Consider the following 26,574-nt stretch of genomic DNA (forward strand, 5'->3'; position numbering starts at 1 on the left):
TTCTTGTGTGTACTGTAGGGGTGTGTTTGTGTATTCTTGTGTTTGTGCATGTGTGTAAAAGTTTATGTGTTCATGTGGTTGTGCACGTCTGTGCAGGTTAATGTGTTCTTGTGTTTGTGCATGTGTGTGTATTCTTGTGTTTGTGCATGTGTGTGCATGTTGATGTGTTCTTGTGTTTGTGCATGTGTGTGCATGTTGATGTGTTCTTGTGTTTGTGCATGTGTGTGCATGTTGATGTGTTCTTGTGTTTGTGCATTCTTGTGTTTTCTTGTGTTTGTGCGTGTGTGTGTGTGTGGGGGTTAATGTGTTCTTGTGTTCGTGCATTCTTGTGTTTCCTTGTGTTTGTGCGTGTGTGTGTGGGGGTTAATGTGTTCTTGTGTTTGTGCAGGCTTGGTGTATTCTTGTGTATGTGCATGTGTGTAAGGTTGCAGGTTTATGTGTTCAAGTGTATGTGCATGTGTGTGCAGGTTAATGTGTCATCTTGTGTTTCTGAATTCTTCTGTATTCTTGTGTATGTGCATGTGTATGTGTGTGCGGCTTAATGTGTTCTTGTGTTTGTGCGGGTGTGTGCGTTCTTGTGTATGTGCATATGTGTGCGGGTTAATGTGTCATCTTGTGTTTCTGAATTCTTCTGTATTCTTGTGTATGTGCATGTGTATGTGTGTGCGGCTTAATGTGTTCTTGTGTTTGTGCGGGTGTGTGCGTTCTTGTGTATGTGCATATCTGTGCGGGTTAATGTGTCATCTTGTGCTTCTGAATTCTTCTGTATTCTTGTGTATGTGCATGTGTATGTGTGTGCGGCTTAATGTGTTCTTGTGTTTGTGCGGGTGTGTGCGTTCTTGTGTATGTGCATATGTGTGCGGGTTAATGTGTCATCTTGTGCTTCTGAATTCTTGTGTATTCTTGTGTATGTGCATGCGTGTGCGGGTTAATGTGTTCTTGTGTTTGTGCGGGTGTGTGCGTTCTTGTGTATGTGCATGTGTGTGCAGGTTAATGTGTCATCTTGTGCTTCTGAATTCTTCTGTATTCTTGTGTATGTGCATGTGTATGTGTGTGCGGCTTAATGTGTTCTTGTGTTTGTGCGGGTGTGTGCGTTCTTGTGTATGTGCATATGTGTGCGGGTTAATGTGTCATCTTGTGCTTCTGAATTCTTCTGTATTCTTGTGTATGTGCATGTGTATGTGTGTGCGGCTTAATGTGTTCTTGTGTTTGTGGGGGTGTGTGCGTTCTTGTGTATGTGCATATGTGTGCGGGTTAATGTGTCATCTTGTGCTTCTGAATTCTTGTGTATTCTTGTGTATGTGCATGCGTGTGCGGGTTAATGTGTTCTTGTGTTTGTGCGGGTGTGTGCGTTCTTGTGTATGTGCATGTGTGTGCAGGTTAATGTGTCATCTTGTGTTTCTGAATTCTTCTGTATTCTTGTGTATGTGCATGTGTATGTGTGTGCGGCTTAATGTGTTCTTGTGTTTGTGCGGGTGTGTGCGTTCTTGTGTATGTGCATATGTGTACGGGTGTGCTGCTTGTGCACGTGTGTGTTCTTGTGTGTGTGTGTGTGTGTAGGTTAGTGCGTGGGCGTGTCGGCTTTTTGTGTACTGTTGTGGTGCGTTCTTGTGTTTGTGCATGTACGTCTGTGCAGGTTTGTGCGAGCGTGCGTGGAGGCATGTGTGTGTGTCAGTATGTGAGAGTGATGGAAGGAGTGACAGGTTCATTTCAAGCCATCAATAACTTTCTCTTCCTCCTCTTCACTCTCGATCAAGTGGAACCTTATCCGAAGTTGGAATGTGGATCCACGGCCCTTCCTTCTCCTCCTGAAGTTGGATCCAGGTTCCCTGATTCTCCTCCTGAAGTTGGATCCAGGTTCCTTGATTCTCCTCCGCTCGGATCCAGGTTAAGATCCAGGTTGACTTTCAGACAAGCTGGTCCTGAAAGTCCCGCGTCAGTCCGTGTCGAGGAGCCTGCAGTTCCGTTACGTAGAAGAGAGGGCGCTCTAGTTCAACACATGGTGAGTCTGGACCTCGAGTGTTCCACGCGAATGTTCAACAACCTTCGTAAAATTGTTCCTGTGATGGAGTGTTTTGAAAAAAAAAAAAAACTGCCAAAAAACGTAGCATAAGATAAGATGTTAATCCCACAGTGGGGAGAGGACACGGTCACAGCAGCTCAATTTACACACACGTAGACAAAAACAACTACACACATAAGTATTATATATATTATTAGTTATATTATCACGTAATATTATAAATAAAAACTTTACATAAAAGAAGTGCAAACCACAGGAGTCTATACAAACCACAACAGTCTATACAAACCACAACAGTCTATACAAACCACAGCAGTCTATACAAACCACAACAGTCTATACAAACCACAACAGTCTAAACAAACCACAACAGTCTAAACAAACCACAGCAGTCTATACAAACCACAGCAGTCTATACAAACCACAACAGTCTATACAAACCACAACAGTCTATACAAACCACAACAGTCTATACAAACCACAGCAGTCTATACAAACCACAACAGTCTATACAAACCACAACAGTCTAAATAAACCACAACAGTCTATACAAACCACAGCAGTCTATACAAACCACAACAGTCTATACAAACCACAACAGTCTAAACAAACCACAACAGTCTATACAAACCACAGCAGTCTATACAAACCACAGCAGTCTATACAAACCACAAGAGTCTATACAAACCACAACAGTCTATACAGACCACGGCAGTCTACACAAACCACAACAGTCTATACAAACCACGGCAGTCTATACAAACCACAACAGTCTATACAAACCATGGCAGTCTATACAAACCACAGCAGTCTATACAAACCACAACAGTCTATACAAACCATGGCAGTCTATACAAACCACAACAGTCTATACAAACCACAGCAGTCTATACAAACCACACAAGTCTATACAAAACGTGTGGAAACAGTTGAAATAATGGAATAAAGAAAAAGGTTGAGAAGAAGAAAAAAAAGAAGAAAAGGAAGAGTATAAAAGCAGTTGTAGAATTAGTAGCACAAGTTTTAGAAGAAGTAGTAGTGGGAGTAAAATAAGTAATAGAAGAATAAGTAGTAAAAGTATAATTAGTCAAATCAGTAGTAGAATTAATAATAAAAGTAAAGTAGAAGTAGTAGAAGTTGTAGAAGTTGTAGCGGGAGTAGGAGTAGTAGAATAATTAGTAGTATAAGTATAATTAGTAAAAGCAGTAGTAGAATTAGTAGTAAAAGAAGAAGCAGTAGAAGAATTAGAAGTAAAAAAGGAAGTAATAGTAGAATTAGTAGTAGAAGTTTAATTAGTAAATGCAGTAGTAGGCTTAGTAGTAGTAAGTAGACAAAAGTTGAGTGAAGTTTCTATGTGTGAGAAGATTAAAGTACCTGAAGGTCAAAAAGTGGAATGAGTTGAAACATGGGTTTAAAGGGAACAAAGGGTAGAAAAAGAGGAAGAGAAGAAAGAGTTGAAGAGATAAAAGAAAGATAGAACATAAACCCTCAGCCTTCACACAATTCATGTTGTTCTGCAGTCACTGTCCTCATTCCCAATAAAGACTGCCAAGAAGATGAAGAAGAAGAGTAGACCGTCAGAGGAGCCCACGAGTCCAGGATTCTCAGGTAGACTTTCTCACCTGCACCTCTCACATGTGTGTGCGAGCGTTAACCTGCAGGTGTGCGTTTGTGCGTGTCAGAGTGTGTGTTTGTGCTTGTTTATGTGTTTGTTTTTTGTGCGTGCAGCAGGTGGTGTATTTGTATGTGTATAAATGTTTGGATGTTGGCGCCTGTGTGCGTGTTTTTTCCTGTGGTTGTTTGAGTGTGTGTGTGTGTGTAAAATCAAACATGTTACAAGTGTGTTCTTGTGTTTGTCGTGTTTGTGGTTGGGCAGGTTAATGTGTTCTTGTGTTTTTGCAGGTGTGTGTGTGTGTGTGTGTGTGTTCTTGTGTGTACTGTAGGGGTGTGTTTGTGTATTCTTGTGTTTGTGCATGTGTGTAAAAGTTTATGTGTTCATGTGGTTGTGCACGTCTGTGCAGGTTAATGTGTTCTTGTGTTTGTGCATGTGTGTGTATTCTTGTGTTTGTGCATGTGTGTGCATGTTGATGTGTTCTTGTGTTTGTGCATGTGTGTGCATGTTGATGTGTTCTTGTGTTTGTGCATGTGTGTGCATGTTGATGTGTTCTTGTGTTTGTGCATTCTTGTGTTTTCTTGTGTTTGTGCATGTGTGTGTGGGGGTTAATGTGTTCTTGTGTTCGTGCATTCTTGTGTTTCCTTGTGTTTGTGCGTGTGTGTGTGGGGGTTAATGTGTTCTTGTGTTTGTGCAGGCTTGGTGTATTCTTGTGTATGTGCATGTGTGTAAGGTTGCAGGTTTATGTGTTCAAGTGTATGTGCATATGTGTGCAGGTTAATGTGTCATCTTGTGTTTCTGAATTCTTCTGTATTCTTGTGTATGTGCATGTGTATGTGTGTGCGGCTTAATGTGTTCTTGTGTTTGTGCGGGTGTGTGCGTTCTTGTGTATGTGCATATGTGTGCGGGTTAATGTGTCATCTTGTGTTTCTGAATTCTTCTGTATTCTTGTGTATGTGCATGTGTATGTGTGTGCGGCTTAATGTGTTCTTGTGTTTGTGCGGGTGTGTGCGTTCTTGTGTATGTGCATATGTGTGCAGGTTAATGTGTCATCTTGTGCTTCTGAATTCTTCTGTATTCTTGTGTATGTGCATGTGTATGTGTGTGCGGCTTAATGTGTTCTTGTGTTTGTGCGGGTGTGTGCGTTCTTGTGTATGTGCATATGTGTGCGGGTTAATGTGTCATCTTGTGTTTCTGAATTCTTCTGTATTCTTGTGTATGTGCATGTGTATGTGTGTGCGGCTTAATGTGTTCTTGTGTTTGTGCGGGTGTGTGCGTTCTTGTGTATGTGCATATGTGTGCAGGTTAATGTGTCATCTTGTGTTTCTGAATTCTTCTGTATTCTTGTGTATGTGCATGTGTATGTGTGTGCGGCTTAATGTGTTCTTGTGTTTGTGCGGGTGTGTGCGTTCTTGTGTATGTGCATATGTGTGCGGGTTAATGTGTCATCTTGTGTTTCTGAATTCTTCTGTATTCTTGTGTATGTGCATGTGTATGTGTGTGCGGCTTAATGTGTTCTTGTGTTTGTGCGGGTGTGTGCGTTCTTGTGTATGTGCATATGTGTGCAGGTTAATGTGTCATCTTGTGCTTCTGAATTCTTCTGTATTCTTGTGTATGTGCATGTGTATGTGTGTGCGGCTTAATGTGTTCTTGTGTTTGTGCGGGTGTGTGCGTTCTTGTGTATGTGCATATGTGTGCGGGTTAATGTGTCATCTTGTGTTTCTGAATTCTTCTGTATTCTTGTGTATGTGCATGTGTATGTGTGTGCGGCTTAATGTGTTCTTGTGTTTGTGCGGGTGTGTGCGTTCTTGTGTATGTGCATATGTGTGCAGGTTAATGTGTCATCTTGTGCTTCTGAATTCTTCTGTATTCTTGTGTATGTGCATGTGTATGTGTGTGCGGCTTAATGTGTTCTTGTGTTTGTGCGGGTGTGTGCGTTCTTGTGTATGTGCATATGTGTGCGGGTTAATGTGTCATCTTGTGTTTCTGAATTCTTCTGTATTCTTGTGTATGTGCATGTGTATGTGTGTGCGGCTTAATGTGTTCTTGTGTTTGTGCGGGTGTGTGCGTTCTTGTGTATGTGCATATCTGTGCGGGTTAATGTGTCATCTTGTGCTTCTGAATTCTTCTGTATTCTTGTGTATGTGCATGTGTATGTGTGTGCGGCTTAATGTGTTCTTGTGTTTGTGCGGGTGTGTGCGTTCTTGTGTATGTGCATATGTGTGCGGGTTAATGTGTCATCTTGTGCTTCTGAATTCTTGTGTATTCTTGTGTATGTGCATGCGTGTGCGGGTTAATGTGTTCTTGTGTTTGTGCGGGTGTGTGCGTTCTTGTGTATGTGCATGTGTGTGCAGGTTAATGTGTCATCTTGTGCTTCTGAATTCGTGTGTATTCTTGTGTATGTGCATGCGTGTGCGGGTTAATGTGTTCTTGTGTTTGTGCGGGTGTGTGCGTTCTTGTGTATGTGCATGTGTGTGCAGGTTAATGTGTCATCTTGTGCTTCTGAATTCGTGTGTATTCTTGTGTATGTGCATGCGTGTGCGGGTTAATGTGTTCTTATGTTTGTAGCGGTTTGTGTTCAGGTGTGTTTTTTCTTGTGTGTACTGTACGGGTGTGTTGCTTGTGCACGTGTGTGTTCTTGTGTGTGTGTGTGTGTGTGCAGGTTAATGTGTCATCTTGTGCTTCTGAATTCGTGTGTATTCTTGTGTATGTGCATGCGTGTGCGGGTTAATGTGTTCTTGCGTCTGTGCAGGTTAATGTGTTCTTGTGTTTGTGCATGTGTGTGTATTCTTGTGTTTGTGCATGTGTGTGCATGTTGATGTGTTCTTGTGTTTGTGCATGTGTGTGCATGTTGATGTGTTCTTGTGTTTGTGCATGTGTGTGCATGTTGATGTGTTCTTGTGTTTGTGCATTCTTGTGTTTTCTTGTGTTTGTGCGTGTGTGTGTGGGGGTTAATGTGTTCTTGTGTTCGTGCATTCTTGTGTTTCCTTGTGTTTGTGCGTGTGTGTGTGGGGGTTAATGTGTTCTTGTGTTTGTGCAGGCTTGGTGTATTCTTGTGTATGTGCATGTGTGTAAGGTTGCAGGTTTATGTGTTCAAGTGTATGTGCATATGTGTGCAGGTTAATGTGTCATCTTGTGTTTCTGAATTCTTCTGTATTCTTGTGTATGTGCATGTGTATGTGTGTGCGGCTTAATGTGTTCTTGTGTTTGTGCGGGTGTGTGCGTTCTTGTGTATGTGCATATGTGTGCGGGTTAATGTGTCATCTTGTGTTTCTGAATTCTTCTGTATTCTTGTGTATGTGCATGTGTATGTGTGTGCGGCTTAATGTGTTCTTGTGTTTGTGCGGGTGTGTGCGTTCTTGTGTATGTGCATATGTGTGCAGGTTAATGTGTCATCTTGTGCTTCTGAATTCTTCTGTATTCTTGTGTATGTGCATGTGTATGTGTGTGCGGCTTAATGTGTTCTTGTGTTTGTGCGGGTGTGTGCGTTCTTGTGTATGTGCATATGTGTGCGGGTTAATGTGTCATCTTGTGTTTCTGAATTCTTCTGTATTCTTGTGTATGTGCATGTGTATGTGTGTGCGGCTTAATGTGTTCTTGTGTTTGTGCGGGTGTGTGCGTTCTTGTGTATGTGCATATGTGTGCAGGTTAATGTGTCATCTTGTGCTTCTGAATTCTTCTGTATTCTTGTGTATGTGCATGTGTATGTGTGTGCGGCTTAATGTGTTCTTGTGTTTGTGCGGGTGTGTGCGTTCTTGTGTATGTGCATATGTGTGCGGGTTAATGTGTCATCTTGTGTTTCTGAATTCTTCTGTATTCTTGTGTATGTGCATGTGTATGTGTGTGCGGCTTAATGTGTTCTTGTGTTTGTGCGGGTGTGTGCGTTCTTGTGTATGTGCATATCTGTGCGGGTTAATGTGTCATCTTGTGCTTCTGAATTCTTCTGTATTCTTGTGTATGTGCATGTGTATGTGTGTGCGGCTTAATGTGTTCTTGTGTTTGTGCGGGTGTGTGCGTTCTTGTGTATGTGCATATGTGTGCGGGTTAATGTGTCATCTTCTGCTTCTGAATTCTTGTGTATTCTTGTGTATGTGCATGCGTGTGCGGGTTAATGTGTTCTTGTGTTTGTGCGGGTGTGTGCGTTCTCGTGTATGTGCATGTGTGTGCAGGTTAATGTGTCATCTTGTGCTTCTGAATTCTTGTGTATTCTTGTGTATGTGCATGCGTGTGCAGGTTAATGTGTTCTTATGTTTGTAGCGGTTTGTGTTCAGGTGTGTTTTTTCTTGTGTGTACTGTACGGGTGTGTTGCTTGTGCACGTGTGTGTTCTTGTGTGTGTGTGTGTGTGTAGGTTAGTGCGTGGGTGTGTCGGCTTTTTGTGTACTGTTGTGGTGCGTTCTTGTGTTTGTGCATGTACGTCTGTGCAGGTTTGTGCGAGCGTGCGTGGAGGCATGTGTGTGTGTCAGTATGTGAGAGTGATGGAAGGAGTGACAGGTTCAATTCAAGCCATCAATAACTTTCACTTCCTCCTCTTCACTCTCGATCAAGTGGAACCTTATCCGAAGTTGGAATGTGGATCCACGGTCCTTCCTCCTCCTCCTGAAGTTGGATCCAGGTTCCCTGATTCTCCTCCTGAAGTTGGATCCAGGTTCCCTGATTCTCCTCCTGAAGTTGGATCCAGGTTCCCTGATTCTCCTCCTGAAGTTGGATCCAGGTTCCTTGATTCTCCTCCGCTCGGATCCAGGTTAAGATCCAGGTTGACTTTCAGACAAGCTGGTCCTGAAAGTCCCGCGTCAGTCCGTGTCGAGGAGCCTGCAGTTCCGTTACGTAGAAGAGAGGGCGCTCTAGTTCAACACATGGTGAGTCTGGACCTCGAGTGTTCCACGCGAATGTTCAACAACCTTCGTAAAATTGTTCCTGTGATGGAGTGTTTTGAAAAAAAAAAAAAACTGCCAAAAAACGTAGCATAAGATAAGATGTTAATCCCACAGTGGGGAGAGGACACGGTCACAGCAGCTCAATTTACACACACGTAGACAAAAACAACTACACACATAAGTATTATATATATTATTAGTTCTATTATCACGTAATATTATAAATAAAAACTTTACATAAAAGAAGTGCAAACCACAGGAGTCTATACAAACCACAACAGTCTATACAAACCACAGCAGTCTATACAAACCACAGCAGTCTATACAAACCACAACAGTCTATACAAACCACAACAGTCTATACAAACCACAACAGTCTATACAAACCACAACAGTCTATATAAACCACAACAGTCTATACAAACCACAGCAGTCTATACAAACCACAACAGTCTATACAAACCACAACAGTCTATACAAACCACAACAGTCTGTACAAACCACAACAGTCTATACAAACCACAACAGTCTATACAAACCACAACATTCTACACAAACCACAACAGTGTATACAAACCACAACAGTCTATACAGTATATACAAACCACAACAGTCTATACAAACCACAACAGTCTATACAAACCACAACATTCTACACAAACCACAACAGTCTATACAAACCACAACAGTCTATACAGTATATACAAACCACAACAGTCTATACAAACCACAACAGTCTATAGAAACCACAACAGTCTATACAGTATATACAAACCACAACAGTCTATACAAACCACAACATTCTACACAAACCACAACAGTCTATACAAACCACAACAGTCTATACAAACCACAACATTCTACACAAACCACAACATTCTACACAAACCACAACAGTCTATACAAACCTAAACAGTCTATACAGACCACGGCAGTCTACACAAACCACAACAGTCTATACAAACCACAACAGTCTATACGAACCACGGCAGTCTATACAAACCACAGAAGTCTATACAAACCACAGCAGTCTATACAAACCATGGCAGTTTATACAAACCACAGCAGTCTATACAAACCACAACAGTCTATACAAACCACGGCAGTCTATACAAACCACAGCAGTCTATACAAACCGAAGAAGTCTATACAAACCTCAGCAGTCTATACAAACCATGTCAGTCTATACAAACCACAAGAGTCTATACAAACCACGTCAGTCTATACAAACCACAACAGTCTATACAGACCACGGCAGTCTACACAAACCACAACAGTCTATACAAACCACGGCAGTCTATACAAACCATGGCAGTCTATACAAACCATGGCAGTCTATACAAACCACAGCAGTCTATACAAACCACAACAGTCTATACAAACCACAACAGTCTATACAAACCACAACATTCTACACAAACCACAACAGTCTATACAGTATATACAAACCACAACAGTCTATACAAACCACAACAGTCTGTACAAACCACAACAGTCTATACAAACCACAACAGTCTATACAAACCACAACAGTCTATACAAACCACAACAGTCTATACAGTATATACAAACCACAACAGTCTATACAAACCACAACATTCTACACAAACCACAACAGTCTATACAAACTACAACAGTCTATACAGTATATACAAACCACAACAGTCTATACAAACCACAACAGTCTATACAAACCACAACAGTCTATACAAACCACAACATTCTATACAAACCACAACAGTCTATACAAACCACAACAGTCTATACAAACCACAACATTCTACACAAACCACAACAGTCTATACAAACCACAACAGTCTATACAAACCACAACATTCTACACAAACCACAACATTCTACACAAACCACAACAGTCTATACAAACCACAACAGTCTATACAGACCACGGCAGTCTACACAAACCACAACAGTCTATACAAACCACAACAGTCTATACGAACCACGGCAGTCTATACAAACCACAGAAGTCTATACAAACCACAGCAGTCTATACAAACCATGGCAGTCTTTACAAACCACGGCAGTTTATACAAACCACAGCAGTCTATACAAACCACAACAGTCTATACAAACCACGGCAGTCTATACAAACCACAGCAGTCTATACAAACCGAAGAAGTCTATACAAACCTCAGCAGTCTATACAAACCATGTCAGTCTATACAAACCACAAGAGTCTATACAAACCACGTCAGTCTATACAAACCACAACAGTCTATACAGACCACGGCAGTCTACACAAACCACAACAGTCTATACAAACCACGGCAGTCTATACAAACCACAACAGTCTATACAAACCATGGCAGTCTATACAAACCACAGCAGTCTATACAAACCACAACAGTCTATACAAACCACAACAGTCTATACAAACCACAACATTCTACACAAACCACAACAGTCTATACAAACCACAACAGTCTATACAAACCACAACATTCTACACAAACCACAACATTCTACACAAACCACAACAGTCTATACAAACCACAACAGTCTATACAGACCACGGCAGTCTACACAAACCACAACAGTCTATACAAACCACAATAGTCTATACGAACCACGGCAGTCTATACAAACCACAGAAGTCTATACAAACCACAGCAGTCTATACAAACCATGGCAGTCTTTACAAACCACGGCAGTTTATACAAACCACAGCAGTCTATACAAACCACAACAGTCTATACAAACCACGGCAGTCTATACAAACCACAGCAGTCTATACAAACCGAAGAAGTCTATACAAACCTCAGCAGTCTATACAAACCATGTCAGTCTATACAAACCACAAGAGTCTATACAAACCACGTCAGTCTATACAAACCACAACAGTCTATACAGACCACGGCAGTCTACACAAACCACAACAGTCTATACAAACCACGGCAGTCTATACAAACCACAACAGTCTATACAAACCACAGCAGTCTATACAAACCACAACAGTCTATACAAACCATGGCAGTCTATACAAACCACAACAGTCTATACAAACCACAGCAGTCTATACAAACCACACAAGTCTATACAAACCACACAAGTCTATACAAACCACACAAGTCTATACAAACCACAAGAGCGCATACAACACTGACAGTACAACACAATTATTTGTTTGTTCACACTATTGTCGTACAGAAGTGCAGAAGCAGACGCAGAATCGAGGAGGAAGAACCACCTGAGGAGTCGCTCAGTCCTGGACTTAGTTTGGATAAGTTTCTCTCTTCTGATGGTGAGTATTACTGTCTCCACCTGTCAATCATTCACTCATTCCTGCATGTGTCTTACTGTGTGTGTATCTGTGTTTGTGTGTGTGTTTGTGTGTGTGTTTGTGTGTGTGTGTGTGTGTGTGTGTGTGTGTGTGTGTGTGTGTGTGTGTGTGTGTGTGTGTGTGTGTGTGTGTGTGTGTGTGTGTGTGTGTGTGTGTTTCTGTGTTTATCTGTGTATTTGAGTGTGTGTGTGTGTGTGTGTGTTTGTCTTTTTATCTGTGTGTGTGTGTGTATATGTGTGTGTGTGTGTGTTTCTGTGTTTGTGTGTGTGTGTTTGTATCTGTGTCTGTGTATATGTGTGTCTTTGAGTGTGTGTGTGTGTCTTTGTATCTGTGTGTGTGTGTGTGTGTTTCTGGGTTTCTGTGTTTATCTGTGTTTGTGTGTGTGTGTGTGTGTGTTTCTGTGTTTATCTGTGTTTGTGTGTGTGTGTTTGTATCTGTGTCTGTGTATATGTGTGTCTTTGAGTGTGTGTGTGTGTCTTTGTATCTGTATGTGTGTGTGTTTCTGGGTTTCTGTGTTTATCTGTGTTTGTGTGTGTGTGTTTGTATCTTTGTGTGTGTATATGTGTGTCTTTGAGTGTGTGTGTGTGTGTGTGTGTGTGTGTGTGTGTGTGTGTGTGTGTGTTTCTGTGTTTATCTGTGTATTTGAGTGTGTGTGTGTGTGTTTGTCTTTTTATCTGTGTGTGTGTGTGTATATGTGTTTGTGTGTGTGTTTCTGTGTTTGTGTGTGTGTGTTTGTATCTGTGTCTGTGTATATGTGTGTCTTTGAGTGTGTGTGTGTGTCTTTGTATCTGTGTGTGTGTGTTTCTGGGTTTCTGTGTTTATCTGTGTTTGTGTGTGTGTGTGTGTGTTTCTGTGTTTATCTGTGTTTGTGTGTGTGTGTTTGTATCTGTGTCTGTGTATATGTGTGTCTTTGAGTGTGTGTGTGTGTCTTTGTATCTGTGTGTGTGTGTGTTTCTGGGTTTCTGTGTTTATCTGTGTTTGTGTGTGTGTGTTTGTATCTTTGTGTGTGTATATGTGTGTCTTTGAGTGTGTGTGTGTGTGTCTTTGTATCTGTGTGTGTGTGTTTCTGGGTTTATCTGTGTGTGTGTATATGTGTGTCTTTGAGTGTGTGTGTGTGTGTGTCTTTGTATGTTTCTGTTTGTGTGTGTTTGTGTGTGTGTGTGTTTGTATCTGTGTGTGTGTTTGTGTATCTGTGTTTATGTGTGTGTTTTTATCTGTGTGTGTGTATATGTGTGAGTGTATGTCTTTGTATCTGTGTGTGTGTGTTTGTTTTTCTGTGTGTATCTGTGTTTGTGTGTGTGTGTGTTTGTATCTGTATGTGTGTATATATGTGTGTGTGTGTGTGTGTGTGTCTTTGTGTGTTTCTGTGTGTATCTGGGTTTGTGTGTTTGTATCTCTGTTTATATGTCTGTATTTAAGTGTGCGTTTGAGTGTGTGTTTGTTTCTGTGTGTGTGTGTTTGTATATGTGCGTGTGTGTTTGTTTCTGTGTGTATCTGTGTTTGTGTGTGTGTGTGTTTGTATCTTTGTATGTGTATATGTGTGCCATTGATTGTGTGAGGTGTTTGTATCTGTGTGTGTGTATATGTGTGTCTTTGAGTGAATGTGTTTTAGTATCTGTGTGTGTGTATATGTGTGTTTTTGAGTGTGTGTGTGTGTTTGTATCTGTTTGTGTTTGTTTCTGTGTGTATCTGTGTTTGTGTGTGTGTGTTTGTATCTGTGTGTGTATATGTGTGTCATTGAGTGTGTGTGTGTTTGTATCTGTGTGTGTGTGTTTGTCTTTGTATCTGTGTGTGTGTGTATATGTGTGTCTTTGAGTGTATGTGTGTTAGTATCTGTGTGTGTATATGTGTGTTTTTGAGTGTGTGTGTGTGTTTGTATCTGTTTGTGTTTGTTTCTGTGTGTATAAGTGTGTTTGTGCATGTATGTTTCTGTGTGTGTGTGTGTGTGTGTGTGTGTGTGTGTGTGTGTGTGTGTGTGTGTGTGTGTGGGGGTGTGTGTGTGCGTGTGCATGTATGTGTGTGTGGGGTGTGTGTGTGTGTGTGTGTGTGTGTTTGTATCTGTGTGTGTGTTTGTCTTTGTATCTGTGTGTATGTGTATATGTGTGTTTGTCATGTTTGTGGTTGGGCAGGTTAATGTGTTCTTGTGTTTTTGCAGGTGTGTGTTTGTGTATTCTTGTGTTTCTGCATGTGTGTAAAAGTTTATGTGTTCATGTGGTTGTGCACGTCTGTGCAGGTTAATGTGTTTGTGCATGTGTGTGCATGTTGATGTGTTTTTGTGTTTGTGCATGTGTGTGCATGTTGATGTGTTCTTGTGTTTGTGCATGTGTGTGCATGTTGATGTGTTCTTGTGTTTGTGCATGTGTGTGCATGTTGATGTGTTCTTGTGTTTGTGCATGTGTGTGCATGTTGATGTGTTCTTGTGTTTGTGCATTCTTGTGTTTTCTTGTGTTTGTGCGTGTGTGTGTGGGGGTTAATGTGTTCTTGTGTTTGTGCAGGCTTGGTGTATTCTTGTGTATGTGCATGTGTGTAAGGTTGCAGGTTTATGTGTTCAAGTGTATGTGCATGTGTGTGCAGGTTAATGTGTCATCTTGTGCTTCTGAATTCTTCTGTATTCTTGTGTATGTGCATGTGTATGTGTGTGCGGCTTAATGTGTTCTTGTGTTTGTGCGGGTGTGTGCGTTCTTGTGTATGTGCATATGTGTGCGGGTTAATGTGTCATCTTGTGCTTCTGAATTCTTGTGTATTCTTGTGTATGTGCATGCGTGTGCGGGTTAATGTGTTCTTGTGTTTGTGCGGGTGTGTGCGTTCTTGTGTATGTGCATGTGTGTGCAGGTTAATGTGTCATCTTGTGCTTCTGAATTCTTGTGTATTCTTGTGTATGTGCATGCGTGTGCGGGTTAATGTGTTCTTATGTTTGTAGCGGTTTGTGTTCAGGTGTGTTTTTTTCTCGTGTGTACTGTACGGGTGTGCTGCTTGTGAACGTGTGTGTTCTTGTGTGTGTGTGTAGGTTAGTGCGTGGGCGTGTCGGCTTTTTGTGTACTGTTGTGGTGCGTTCTTGTGTTTGTGCATGTACGTCTGTGCAGGTTTGTGCGAGCGTGCGTGGAGGCATGTGTGTGTGTCAGTATGTGAGAGTGATGGAAGGAGTGACAGGTTCAATTCAAGCCATCAATAACTTTCACTTCCTCCTCTTCACTCTCGATCAAGTGGAACCTTATCCGAAGTTGGAATGTGGATCCACGGTCCTTCCTCCTCCTCCTGAAGTTGGATCCAGGTTCCTTGAGACAGAACAATGGATGTACAAAGCTTTTCAGCAACCTGGTTATGTGCCACTATGTCTTGGTTCCTTCCTGGACGACTCAAGTAAGACATTTGTAAATGAAGTAACGCATTTGTAAATTAAGTGAGTAGCCATTTGAAAATCAAGTAAAGCATTTGTAAATTACGGAAAACATTTGTAGATCAAGTAAGACATTTGTAAATCAAGTAAGACATTTGTAGATCAAGTAAGACATTTGTAGATCAAGTAAGACATTTGTAAATCAAGTAAGACATTTGTAAATCAAGTAAGACATTTGTAGATCAAGTAAGACATTTGTAAATCAAGTAAGACATTTGTAGATCAAGTAAGACATTTGTAAATCTAGTTACACATTTATAAATTAAGTAACACATTTGTAAATCTAGTTACACATTTATAAATCAAGTAACACATTTGTAAATCTAGTTACACATTTATAAATCAAGTAACACATTTGTAAATCAAGTAACACATTTGTAAATCTAGTTACACATTTATAAATCAACTAACACATTTGTAAATCAAGTAACACATTTGTAAATCTAGTTACACATTTATAAATCAACTCACACATTTGTAGTTCTAGTTACACATTTGTAAATCAACTAACCCATTTGCAAATCAACTAACACAATTGTTGATCAAGTAACACATTTGTAAATCAAGTAACACATTTATAGATCAAGTAAGATATTTATAAATCTAGTAACACATTTGTAAATCAAGTCATCAATAACTTTGACTTCTTCCTCGTGACTCTTTGAACAACATTGAATGTTTATTTCATCTGACAAATGGAAACTCCTGATATTCTTTTCAAACATCTTACAGGGAGAATGTCAGGTCTTCATCCTCCTCCTCCTCTTCCTCCTCCTCCTCCTCAATCTCTTCCTCCTCAATCTCTTCCTCCTCAATCTCTTCCTCCTCAATCTCTTCCTCCTCAATCTCTTCCTCCTCAATCTCTTCCTCAATCTCTTCCTCCTCCTCCTCCTCAATCTCTTCCTCCTCAATCTCTTCCTCCTCAATCTCTTCCTCCTCAATCTCTTCCTCCTCAATCTCTTCCTCCTCAATCTCTTCCTCAATCTCTTCCTCCTCCTCCTCCTCAATCTCTTCCTTCTCAATCTCTTCCTCCTCAATCTCTTCCTCAATCTCTTCCTCCTCCTCCTCCTCCTCAATCTCTTCCTCCTCAATCTCTTCCTCAATCTCTTCCTCCTCCTCCTCGTCCATCCAAAGCTCCAGAGCCCTCCAATCCATGGATGCACAAAGCTGTTCCGCAATCTGGTTGGGTGAAACCAAGTACTGATTCCTTCCTGGAAAAAACATGTAAGACATTTGTAAATGAAGTAACACATTTGTAAATTAAGTAACACATATGTAGATCTAGTTACACATTTGTAAATCAAGTAACACATTTGTAGATCTAGTAAAACATTTGTAAATCCAATAACACAATTGTAAATCAAGTAACACATTTGTTAATCAAGTAAGACATTTGTAAATCTAGTTACACATTTGTAAATCAACTAACACATTTGTAGATCTAGTTACACATTTGTAAATCAAGTAACACATTTTTAAATCAAGTAACACATTTGTAAATCAACTAACACATTTGTAAATCAAGTAAGACATTTGTAAATTAAGTAACACATTTGTAAATCAAGTAACACATTTGTAGATCCAGTTACACATTTGTAAATCAAGTAACACATTTGTAGATCTAGTTATACATTTGTAAATCAACTAACACATTTGAAGATCTAGTTACACATTTGTAAATCAACTAACACATTTGTAGATCGAGTTACACATTTGTAAATCAAGTAACACATTTGTAAATCAAGTAACACAATTGTTAATCTATTAACACAATTGTTAATCAAGTAACACATTTGTAAATCAACTTACACATTTGTAAATGAAGTAACACATTTGTAAATCAAGTAACACATTTGTAAATCAAGTTACACATTTGTAAATCAAGTAAAGCATATGTAAATCAAGTCATCGATAACTTTAACTTCTTCCTCGTGATTCTTTGAACAACATTGAATGTTTATTTCATCTGACAAATGGAAACTCCTGATATACTTTTCAAACATCTTACAGGGGGAATGTCTCGTGCACCTACAGCTCTTCCTTCTGGTCCAGTGAAGTCCATGGGTGTCATGTTTGGAGATCCAGAGGTTCAACCAATGATGCAACACTCTTTTGGGGGATTTGGTTTTCAGGTGAGATCATGTAGAGTCTCAGAGAACGTACAATCCTGGACGCAACAAGAGAAAAGAAATGAAATGAAAAGAAAAGACTATGAGGAATATTTGAATACATATTTATGAAAACATAACAAAAAGTTTGAATCTTTTTTCTTTTTTTTAAAATTAAATTTGAAAATTTAATTTATTTTCTGATTATGTGTAGACCAGCAGAGGCGACCTAGGTTTAGAAACATCAACCTTTGGTGAGTAGATGTTTTTATCTTCGTCATTCACGTCTGTTCAATCTTATCTTCTTATCAAGTGAAATTATTTGTTAATGAAGTAACACATTTGTAGATTAAGTAACGTATTTGTTAATCAAGGAACTCATTTGTAGATCAAGTAAGACATTTGTAAACCAAGTGAGACATTTTCAAATAAAGTGAGATAGTTGTTAATCAAGAAACACATTTGTAAAAATCAAGTTACACATTTGTAAAAATCAAGTAACACATTTGTAAAAATCAAGTAACACATTTGTAAATCAAGTAACACATTTTTAAATCAAGTAAAACAGTTGTAAATCAATTAAGACATTTGTAAATCAAGTAAGACAGTTGTAAAACAAGTAAGACATTTGTAAATCAAGTAAGACAGTTGTAAAACAAGTAACACATTTGTAAATCAAGTAACACATTTTTAAATCAAGTTACACATTTGTAAATCAATTTACACATTTGTAAATCAAGTAACACATTTGTAAATCAAGTTACACATTTGTAAATCAAGTTACACATTTGTAAATCAAGTTACACATTTGTAAATCAAGTTACACATTTGTAAATCAAGTTACACATTTGTAAATCAAGTTACACATTTGTAAATCAAGTCATCGATAACTTTAACTTCTTCCTCGTGACTCTTTGAACAACATTGAATGTATATTTTATCTGACAAATGGAAACTCCTGATATACTTTTCAAACATCTTACAGGGGGAATGTCTCGTGCACCTACAGCTCTTCCTTCTGGTCCAGTGAAGTCCATGGGTGTCATGTTTGGAGATCCAGAGGTTCAACCAATGATGCAACACTCTTTTGGGGGATTTGGTTTTCAGGTGAGATCATGTAGAGTCTCAGAGAACGTACAATCCTGGACGCAACAAGAGAAAAGAAATGAAATGAAAAGAAAAGACTATGAGGAATATTTGAATACATATTTATGAAAAAATAACAAAAAGTTTGAATCTTTTTTCTTTTTTTTTAAATTAAATTTGAAAATGTAATTTATTTTCTGATTATGTTTAGACCAGCAGAGGCGACCTAGGTTTAGAAACATCAACCTTTGGTGAGTAGATGTTTTTATCTTCGTCATTCACGTCTGTTCAATCTTATCTTCTTATCAAGTGAAATTATTTGTTAATGAAGTAACACATTTGTAAATTAAGTAACGTATTTGTTAATCAAGTAACTCATTTGTAGATCAAGTAAGACATTTGTAAACCAAGTGAGACATTTTCAAATAAAGTGAGACAGTTGTTAATCCAGAAACACAATTATTAATGAAGTAACACATTTTCAGATCTAGTAACACATTTGTGACTCAATTAAGACTGTTGTAAATCAAGTAGCAATACATTTGTTTATTTAGCAATACATTTGTAAATCAAGTAACACATTTGTAGATCTCGTAACACGTTTTTATATAAAGTAACACATTTGTAAAAATCATGTAACACATTTGTAAATCAAGTAACACATTTGTAGATCTAGTTAAACATGTGTAAATCCAATAACACAATTGTAAATCAAGTAACACACTTGTATATCAAATAACACATTTGTAAATCAAGTTATATTAGTTGTTAATGAAGTAACACATCTGTAAATCAATTCAATTATTTGTAAATCAAGTAGTAACACACTTGTTAATCAAGTAACACAATTGTTAATCAAGTAACACAATTGTTAATCAAGTAAGACATTTGTAAATCAAGTAACACATTTGTAAATCAAGTAAGACATTTGTGAATCAAGTAAGACAGTAGTTAATCAAGTTACACCTATTTTAATCTAGTTACACATTTGTTAATCAAGTAACACATTTATAAATAAAGTAAGAAAGTTGTAAAACAAGTTAGACATTTGTAAATCAAGTAACACATTTGTAGATCTAGTTACACATTTGTAAATCAACTAACACATTTGTAGATCTAGTTACACATTTGTAAATCAACTAACACATTTGTAGATCTAGTTACACATTTGTAAATCAAGTAACACATTTGTAGATCTAGTAAAACATTTGTAAATCCAATAACACAATTGTAAATCAAGTAACACATTTGTTAATCGAGTAACACATTTGTAAATCTAGTTACACATTTGTAAATCAACTAACACATTTGTAGATCTAGTTACACATTTGTCTATCAAGTAACACATTTGTAAATCAAGTAAGACATTTGTAAATCAAGTAACACATTTGTAAATCAAGTAAGACATTTGTAAATTAAGTAACACATTTGTAAATCAAGTAACACATTTGTAGATCTAGTTACACATTTGTAAATCAAGTAACACATTTGTAGATCTAGTTATACATTTGTAAATCAACTAACACATTTGAAGATCTAGTTACACATTTGTAGATCGAGTTACACATTTGTAGATCGAGTTACACATTTGTAAATCAAGTAACACATTTGTAAATCAAGTAACACAATTGTTAATCTATTAACACAATTGTTAATCAAGTAACACATTTGTAAATCAACTTACACATTTGTAAATGAAGTAACACATTTGTAAATCAAGTAACACATTTGTAAATCAAGTTACACATTTGTAAATCAAGTAAAGCATATGTAAATCAAGTCATCGATAACTTTAACTTCTTCTTCGTGATTCTTTGAACAACATTGAATGTTTATTTCATCTGACAAATGGAAACTCCTGATATACTTTTCAAACATCTTACAGGGGGAATGTCTCGTGCACCTACAGCTCTTCCTTCTGGTCCAGTGAAGTCCATGGGTGTCATGTTTGGAGATCCAGAGGTTCAACCAATGATGCAACACTCTTTTGGGGGATTTGGTTTTCAGGTGAGATCATGTAGAGTCTCAGAGAACGTACAATCCTGGACGCAACAAGAGAAAAGAAATGAAATGAAAAGAAAAGACTATGAGGAATATTTGAATACATATTTATGAAAACATAACAAAAAGTTTGAATCTTTTTTCTTTTTTTTTAAATTAAATTTGAAAATGTAATTTATTTTCTGATTATGTGTAGACCAGCAGAGGCGACCTAGGTTTAGAAACATCAACCTTTGGTGAGTAGATGTTTTTATCTTCGTCATTCACGTCTGTTCAATCTTATCTTCTTATCAAGTGAAATTATTTGTTAATGAAGTAACACATTTGTAAATTAAGTAACGTATTTGTTAATCAAGGAACTCATTTGTAGATCAAGTAAGACATTTGTAAACCAAGTGAGACATTTTCAAATAAAGTGAGACAGTTGTTAATCCAGAAACACAATTATTAATGAAGTAACACATTTGCAGATCTAGTAACACATTTGTGACTCAATTAAGACTGTTGTAAATCAAGTAGCAATACATTTGTTTATTTAGCAATACATTTGTAAATCAAGTAACACGTTTTTATATAAAGTAACACATTTGTAAAAATCATGTAACACATTTGTAAATCAAGTAACACATTTGTAGATCTAGTTAAACATGTGTAAATCCAATAACACAATTGTAAATCAAGTAACACACTTGTATATCAAATAACACATTTGTAAATCAAGTTATATTAGTTGTTAATGAAGTAACACATCTGTAAATCAATTCAATTATTTGTAAATCAAGTAGTAACACACTTGTTAATCAAGTAACACAATTGTTAATCAAGTAACACAATTGTTAATCAAGTAAGACATTTGTAAATCAAGTAACACATTTGTAAATCAAGTAAGACATTTGTGAATCAAGTAAGACAGTAGTTAATCAAGTTACACCTATTTTAATCTAGTTACACATTTGTTAATCAAGTAACACATTTATAAATAAAGTAAGAAAGTTGTAAAACAAGTTAGACATTTGTAAATCAAGTAAGACATTTGTAAATCAAGTAAGACATTTGTAAATCAAGTAACACATTTGTAAATCAAGTAAGACATTTGTAAATCAAGTAACACATTTGTAAATCAAGTTACACATTTGTAAATCAAGTTACACATTTGTAAATCAAGTTACATATTTGTAAATCAAGTTACACATTTGTAAATCAAGTAAAGCATATGTAAATCAAGTCATCGATAACTTTAACTTCTTCCTCGTGATTCTTTGAACAACATTGAATGTTTATTTCATCTGACAAATGGAAACTCCTGATATACTTTTCAAACATCTTACAGGGGGAATGTCTCGTGCACCTACAGCTCTTCCTTCTGGTCCAGTGAAGTCCATGGGTGTCATGTTTGGAGATCCAGAGGTTCAACCAATGATGCAACACTCTTTTGGGGGATTTGGTTTTCAGGTGAGATCATGTAGAGTCTCAGAGAACGTACAATCCTGGACGCAACAAGAGAAAAGAAATGAAATGAAAAGAAAAGACTATGAGGAATATTTGAATACATATTTATGAAAACATAACAAAAAGTTTGAATCTTTTTTCTTTTTTTTAAAATTAAATTTGAAAATTTAATTTATTTTCTGATTATGTGTAGACCAGCAGAGGCGACCTAGGTTTAGAAACATCAACCTTTGGTGAGTAGATGTTTTTATCTTCGTCATTCACGTCTGTTCAATCTTATCTTCTTATCAAGTGAAATTATTTGTTAATGAAGTAACACATTTGTAAATTAAGTAACGTATTTGTTAATCAAGGAACTCATTTGTAGATCAAGTAAGACATTTGTAAACCAAGTGAGACATTTTCAAATAAAGTGAGACAGTTGTTAATCAAGAAACACATTTGTAAAAATCAAGTAACACATTTGTAAAAATCAAGTAAGACATTTGTAAATCAAGTAACACATTTTTAAATCAAGTAAAACAGTTGTAAATCAATTAAGACATTTGTAAATCAAGTAAGACAGTTGTAAAACAAGTAAGACATTTGTAAATCAAGTAAGACAGTTGTAAATCAAGTAAGACAGTTGTAAATCAAGTAAGACAGTTGTAAAACAAGTAACACATTTGTAAATCAAGTAACACATTTTTAAATGAAGTTACACATTTGTAAATCAATTTACACATTTGTAAATCAAGTAACACATTTGTAAATCAAGTTACACATTTGTAAATCAAGTTACACATTTGTAAATCAAGTTACACATTTGTAAATCAAGTTACACATTTGTAAATCAAGTTACACATTTGTAAATCAAGTCATCGATAACTTTAACTTCTTCCTCGTGACTCTTTGAACAACATTGAATGTATATTTTATCTGACAAATGGAAACTCCTGATATACTTTTCAAACATCTTACAGGGGGAATGTCTCGTGCACCTACAGCTTTTACTCCTCATATGCTCCAGGCTGAAGATGTGGAAGATGTGGAGAACATTATGACCATAACTAATGATTGCCTTGATGAACTGAATGAGAGTGACAGCGTTGTGTCCTTTGGTTCCAGCTGTACAGGGTAAGTTCTGAACATGTGACCTTCTCTTATCTTAACTTATTTTATCCTCGCTGGTGTTGTTTTTCTCCAGCGAACCACAGTCCGGGCCTGATGACCCGGATCTAAGATGGACCGAGATCTTCCAGCTCCAACGTCCGGTCAGATTTTTTTTACTCCTTTGACCTCGTTTGTCTTTTTTTCTAGATCATCTGTTCTTAAGGAATACAAAACTCTTCTTCCAAAAATGTTCAAGTTCTTGAAGTTGATCATCTTTTGATTACATTCTGTCAGTTTTATTTTCCGACTCAGTTTTGACAAACTTTAATATTGCAAAATATTTTAGGGCAAATTTCTGATCATTGGAACAAACATTGACTTGCTCTTTTAGTATTAATTTGGGGGTCATTTTTTCCACACATAACAAACATTGACTTGAACATTTGTTCTGTCAGTATTATTTGGGGTTTAATGTCATCAATAAGGTCTTCTGTCAGTATTATTTTGGGGCTAAATATCATCAATAAGTTGTTCTGTCAGTATTATTTGGGGGCTAAATGTCATCAATAAGTTGTTCTGTCAGTATTATTTGGGGGATAAATGTCATTAATAAGTTGTTCTGTCAGTATTATTTGGGGGATAAATGTCATTAATAAGTTGTTCTGTCGGTATTATTTGGGGGCTAAATGTTATCAATAAGTTGTTCTGTCAGTATTATTTGGGGGATAAATGTCATCAAAAAGTTGATCTGTCAGTATTATTTGGGGTTTAATGTCATTAATAAGTTGTTCTGTCAGTATAATTTGGGGGCTAAATGTCATTAATAAGTTGTTCTGTCAGTATTATTTGGGGGCTGAATGTCATTAATAAGTTGTTCTGTCAGTAATATTTGGGGGATAAATGTCATTAATAAGTTGTTCTGTCAGTATTATTTGAGGGCTAAATGTTATCAATAAGTTGTTCTGTCAGTATTATTTGGGGGATAAATGTCATCAAAAAGTTGATCTGTCAGTATTATTTTAGGGCTTAATGTCATCAATAAATTGTTCTGTCAGTATTATTTGGGGTTTAATGTCATTAATAAGTTGTTCTGTCAGTATTGTTTGGGGGCTAAATGTCATCAATAATAGTCAGTCTTGTTCATCGTGTTAAACGTTGCAGGAGGGATTCTGGGAGTTGACCCCCGACCTGGGAACCCTCATCACCATGAACGTCTCCGTCCTGGCCGACGACTTCCTCACCAGCAAAGGCATCTGTTCTCTGGGTGAGTCGCCCGCAGTCGAGTCGCTCGCCCGAGTCTCGCTTCAACCTCCCTCCCTCCCCCCCCCTCACACACCTGTGCAGGTGCGACGGCTCACCTGGACATCCTGAGGCTGCTGGCCACGCTCCTGGTCCTGCAGCTGCTGCGGGTGAAGAGCGTGGATCTGGGTCGGTTCCTGCGCTCCCTCTTCCACCTGAGCGAGTCGGAGGAGCAGCACGGGTGAGACCCGGCGCCCCCTTGTGTTCGTGAGGTGAAGCTCCCAGTCTTTAACGGTTGCCCCCCCCTCCCCAGGTCGGAGCACTGGGATCAGCTGAGCAGAGCCGTGGTCTGGGTCCGCTGGGCCGACCGTCAGTACCCCTGCATCTGCAGCCGCCTGGAGCTGGGCCTGAGCTGGGAGTCGACGACCCGTCAGCTTCTGGGCTTCGACCCGGTCCCGCCTCACTCGCCGCTCCGGGGTCTGGACCTGAGGAGCCCGGGCAAGTTATTCTGGGAGGAGAGTCCGGTATGATGGGATGTCGACGTTTACTGAAGGTTTCATTCTTTAACGATCGTTATTTTCATAATTACTTTATCGATCGTCGTTCAGCACTTTTGACTCGTTTAAGATTTTTAATGAAGATTCTTTAAGTGAAAGAAAAATTTACATTGTTTTCAAGAAAAGCGACGGAAGACGTTTATTTTTGGGATTCTTTCGGGTTTTCTGTGGAAGTAGATTTGATTTTTTTTTTTATTGTTCAATCAAAAACATTTGCTTCCAAAATAAAAAAAGACGCTTGTATTTTTTTTCTTTTTTTCAATAAATGTGTTCAATATAAAACAAATTTGCATCAACAAATCAAAATCGCTTAATCGATGTTTTCATTATAGAAAATTTGCTTTTAATCAAAACATTTGTTTTAATCAATGTTTTCAATATATTTTTAAAAAATTGCTTCAATAAATGGTTTAAATACAGAAATGTTGCTTTTAATCAAAAAATGTATTCGATAAAACAATTATTTTAAATCCCCAAAAAGTTGTTTTTATAATGTTTTTAATATATTAAAAAAGTTGCATCAATAAGAAATATTTTCAATCCAAAAGAATTGCTTCAATAAATGTTTTTCAATAAAGAAAAGTTGCTTTTAATCAAAAATCGTCTTCAATAAAACAATTATTTTTAACCCAATAAAATTTTGCTTACAAAAAAAGTTGCTTAAATAAAGCTTTAAATACAGAAAAAACGTTTCTTTAATCAAAAAGATTTCATCAATAAAACATATTTTCAATAAATAGCTTCAATCAATGTTTTCAATAAAGAAAAGTTGCTTTTATTCCAAAATAATATTCAATAAAACAATTGTTTTAAATCCATAAAAATGTGTTTTAATAAATGTTTTCAAAATTAAAAATTTGCATCAATAAAAAAAAAAATTCAATTAAAAAAATTGCTTCATCAATGTTTTCAATATAGAAAAGTTTCTTTTAATCAAAGGTTTTCTTCAATAAAACAATTATTTTAAATCCATAAAAAATTGCTTAAATAAATTTTCAATTTAAAAAACGTTGCTTTAATCAAAAAAAAGTTGCATCAATGAAAATATATTTTTTTATATAAAAAAAATTGCTTCAATGCATTGTTTCAATAAACAGTAAATAAAAGTGGTTCAATCAAGATGAAAATAACTATTTTTACTTCAAACAAAGTTTCTTAAATTAAAATAAAATTTTCATTAAAATAAAAAAAGTTAAATTAAACAAGAACTTTTTGTTAAATGCAACTATTTTTGAGTGAAAATATGTTTTTTGATTGAAGTAACTTTTTTTGTTGACATTTTTGAAGATTTTTGTGATTGAAAATGTTTTTTTATTGAGGAAACAAATATTCTTACATTTGATTAAAGAACTTTTTATTTTTATTGAAAAAAATATTGTTTTTTAGTTGAAACAACTTTTTTATGTTTAATTTTATTTTTTGTTGAATAATAAAGAAACAAATCTACGTCAGAATTTGTTCATGTTGTTGATTTTTGAGAAAATGATTCCAGACGTTCTTTGTGCTCAAATAATCTGGAAGAAAAGAAAAAATGTCAAAAATCTTCACATAATCGTCACAAGGTTTTTGAATAAGAGTCGATTCGTTCTGGATCAAATCTGTGTGTGTGTGTGTGTGTGTGTGTGTGTGTGTGTGTGTGTGTGTGGGGGTGTGTGTGTGTGTGTGTGTGTATATATATTCCTTTGACTATATATATATATATGTTTATATATATATATAGTCAAAGGAAGTGTTTCTTGTGTTTCTGCTAAAGTGAAGAATCACATGTTTGTTTGTTGGATTTATGTTCATGTGTCGTTCGACAAACACACAAATGGATGTTGTTGAGTCACAA

The 26,574-nt window shown here is 37.1% G+C and overlaps 1 protein-coding gene across 5 annotated transcripts in view; it reads left to right on the top strand.

The window, feature by feature from the left end:
- Positions 1-25,397, top strand: part of parp4 (poly (ADP-ribose) polymerase family, member 4) — a 65,757-nt gene extending 40,360 nt beyond the window's left edge. Inside the window, exons 37-56 of one of the 5 annotated variants that reach the window (XM_087804482.1) lie at positions 1,758-2,002; positions 3,544-3,631; positions 8,182-8,248; positions 8,315-8,492; positions 11,679-11,772; positions 15,016-15,171; positions 15,941-16,432; positions 17,219-17,340; positions 17,531-17,570; positions 18,302-18,423; positions 18,614-18,653; positions 20,288-20,409; positions 20,600-20,639; positions 21,734-21,855; positions 22,046-22,085; positions 22,815-22,968; positions 23,039-23,105; positions 24,106-24,208; positions 24,289-24,424; positions 24,497-25,396. In XM_087804482.1, the coding sequence (XP_087660608.1) occupies positions 1,758-2,002; positions 3,544-3,631; positions 8,182-8,248; positions 8,315-8,492; positions 11,679-11,772; positions 15,016-15,171; positions 15,941-16,432; positions 17,219-17,340; positions 17,531-17,570; positions 18,302-18,423; positions 18,614-18,653; positions 20,288-20,409; positions 20,600-20,639; positions 21,734-21,855; positions 22,046-22,085; positions 22,815-22,968; positions 23,039-23,105; positions 24,106-24,208; positions 24,289-24,424; positions 24,497-24,713 (2,645 nt within the window). In that variant the 3' untranslated portion in view covers positions 24,714-25,396. Of the gene's footprint in view, positions 1-1,757; positions 2,003-3,543; positions 3,632-8,181; positions 8,493-11,678; positions 11,773-15,015; positions 15,172-15,940; positions 16,433-17,218; positions 17,341-17,530; positions 17,571-18,301; positions 18,424-18,613; positions 18,654-20,287; positions 20,410-20,599; positions 20,640-21,733; positions 21,856-22,045; positions 22,086-22,814; positions 22,969-23,038; positions 23,106-24,105; positions 24,209-24,288; positions 24,425-24,496 lie in introns of all 5 variants that reach the window. The other 4 variants (XM_087804481.1, XM_087804484.1, XM_087804485.1 and 1 more) reach the window with 4 other exon arrangements.
- The last annotated feature ends 1,177 nt before the right edge of the window (positions 25,398-26,574 follow it).

Source organism: Callionymus lyra, chromosome 12, assembly GCF_982586985.1.
Source record: "Callionymus lyra chromosome 12, fCalLyr1.hap1.1, whole genome shotgun sequence".
NCBI classification, from domain to species: domain Eukaryota; kingdom Metazoa; phylum Chordata; class Actinopteri; order Syngnathiformes; family Callionymidae; genus Callionymus; species Callionymus lyra.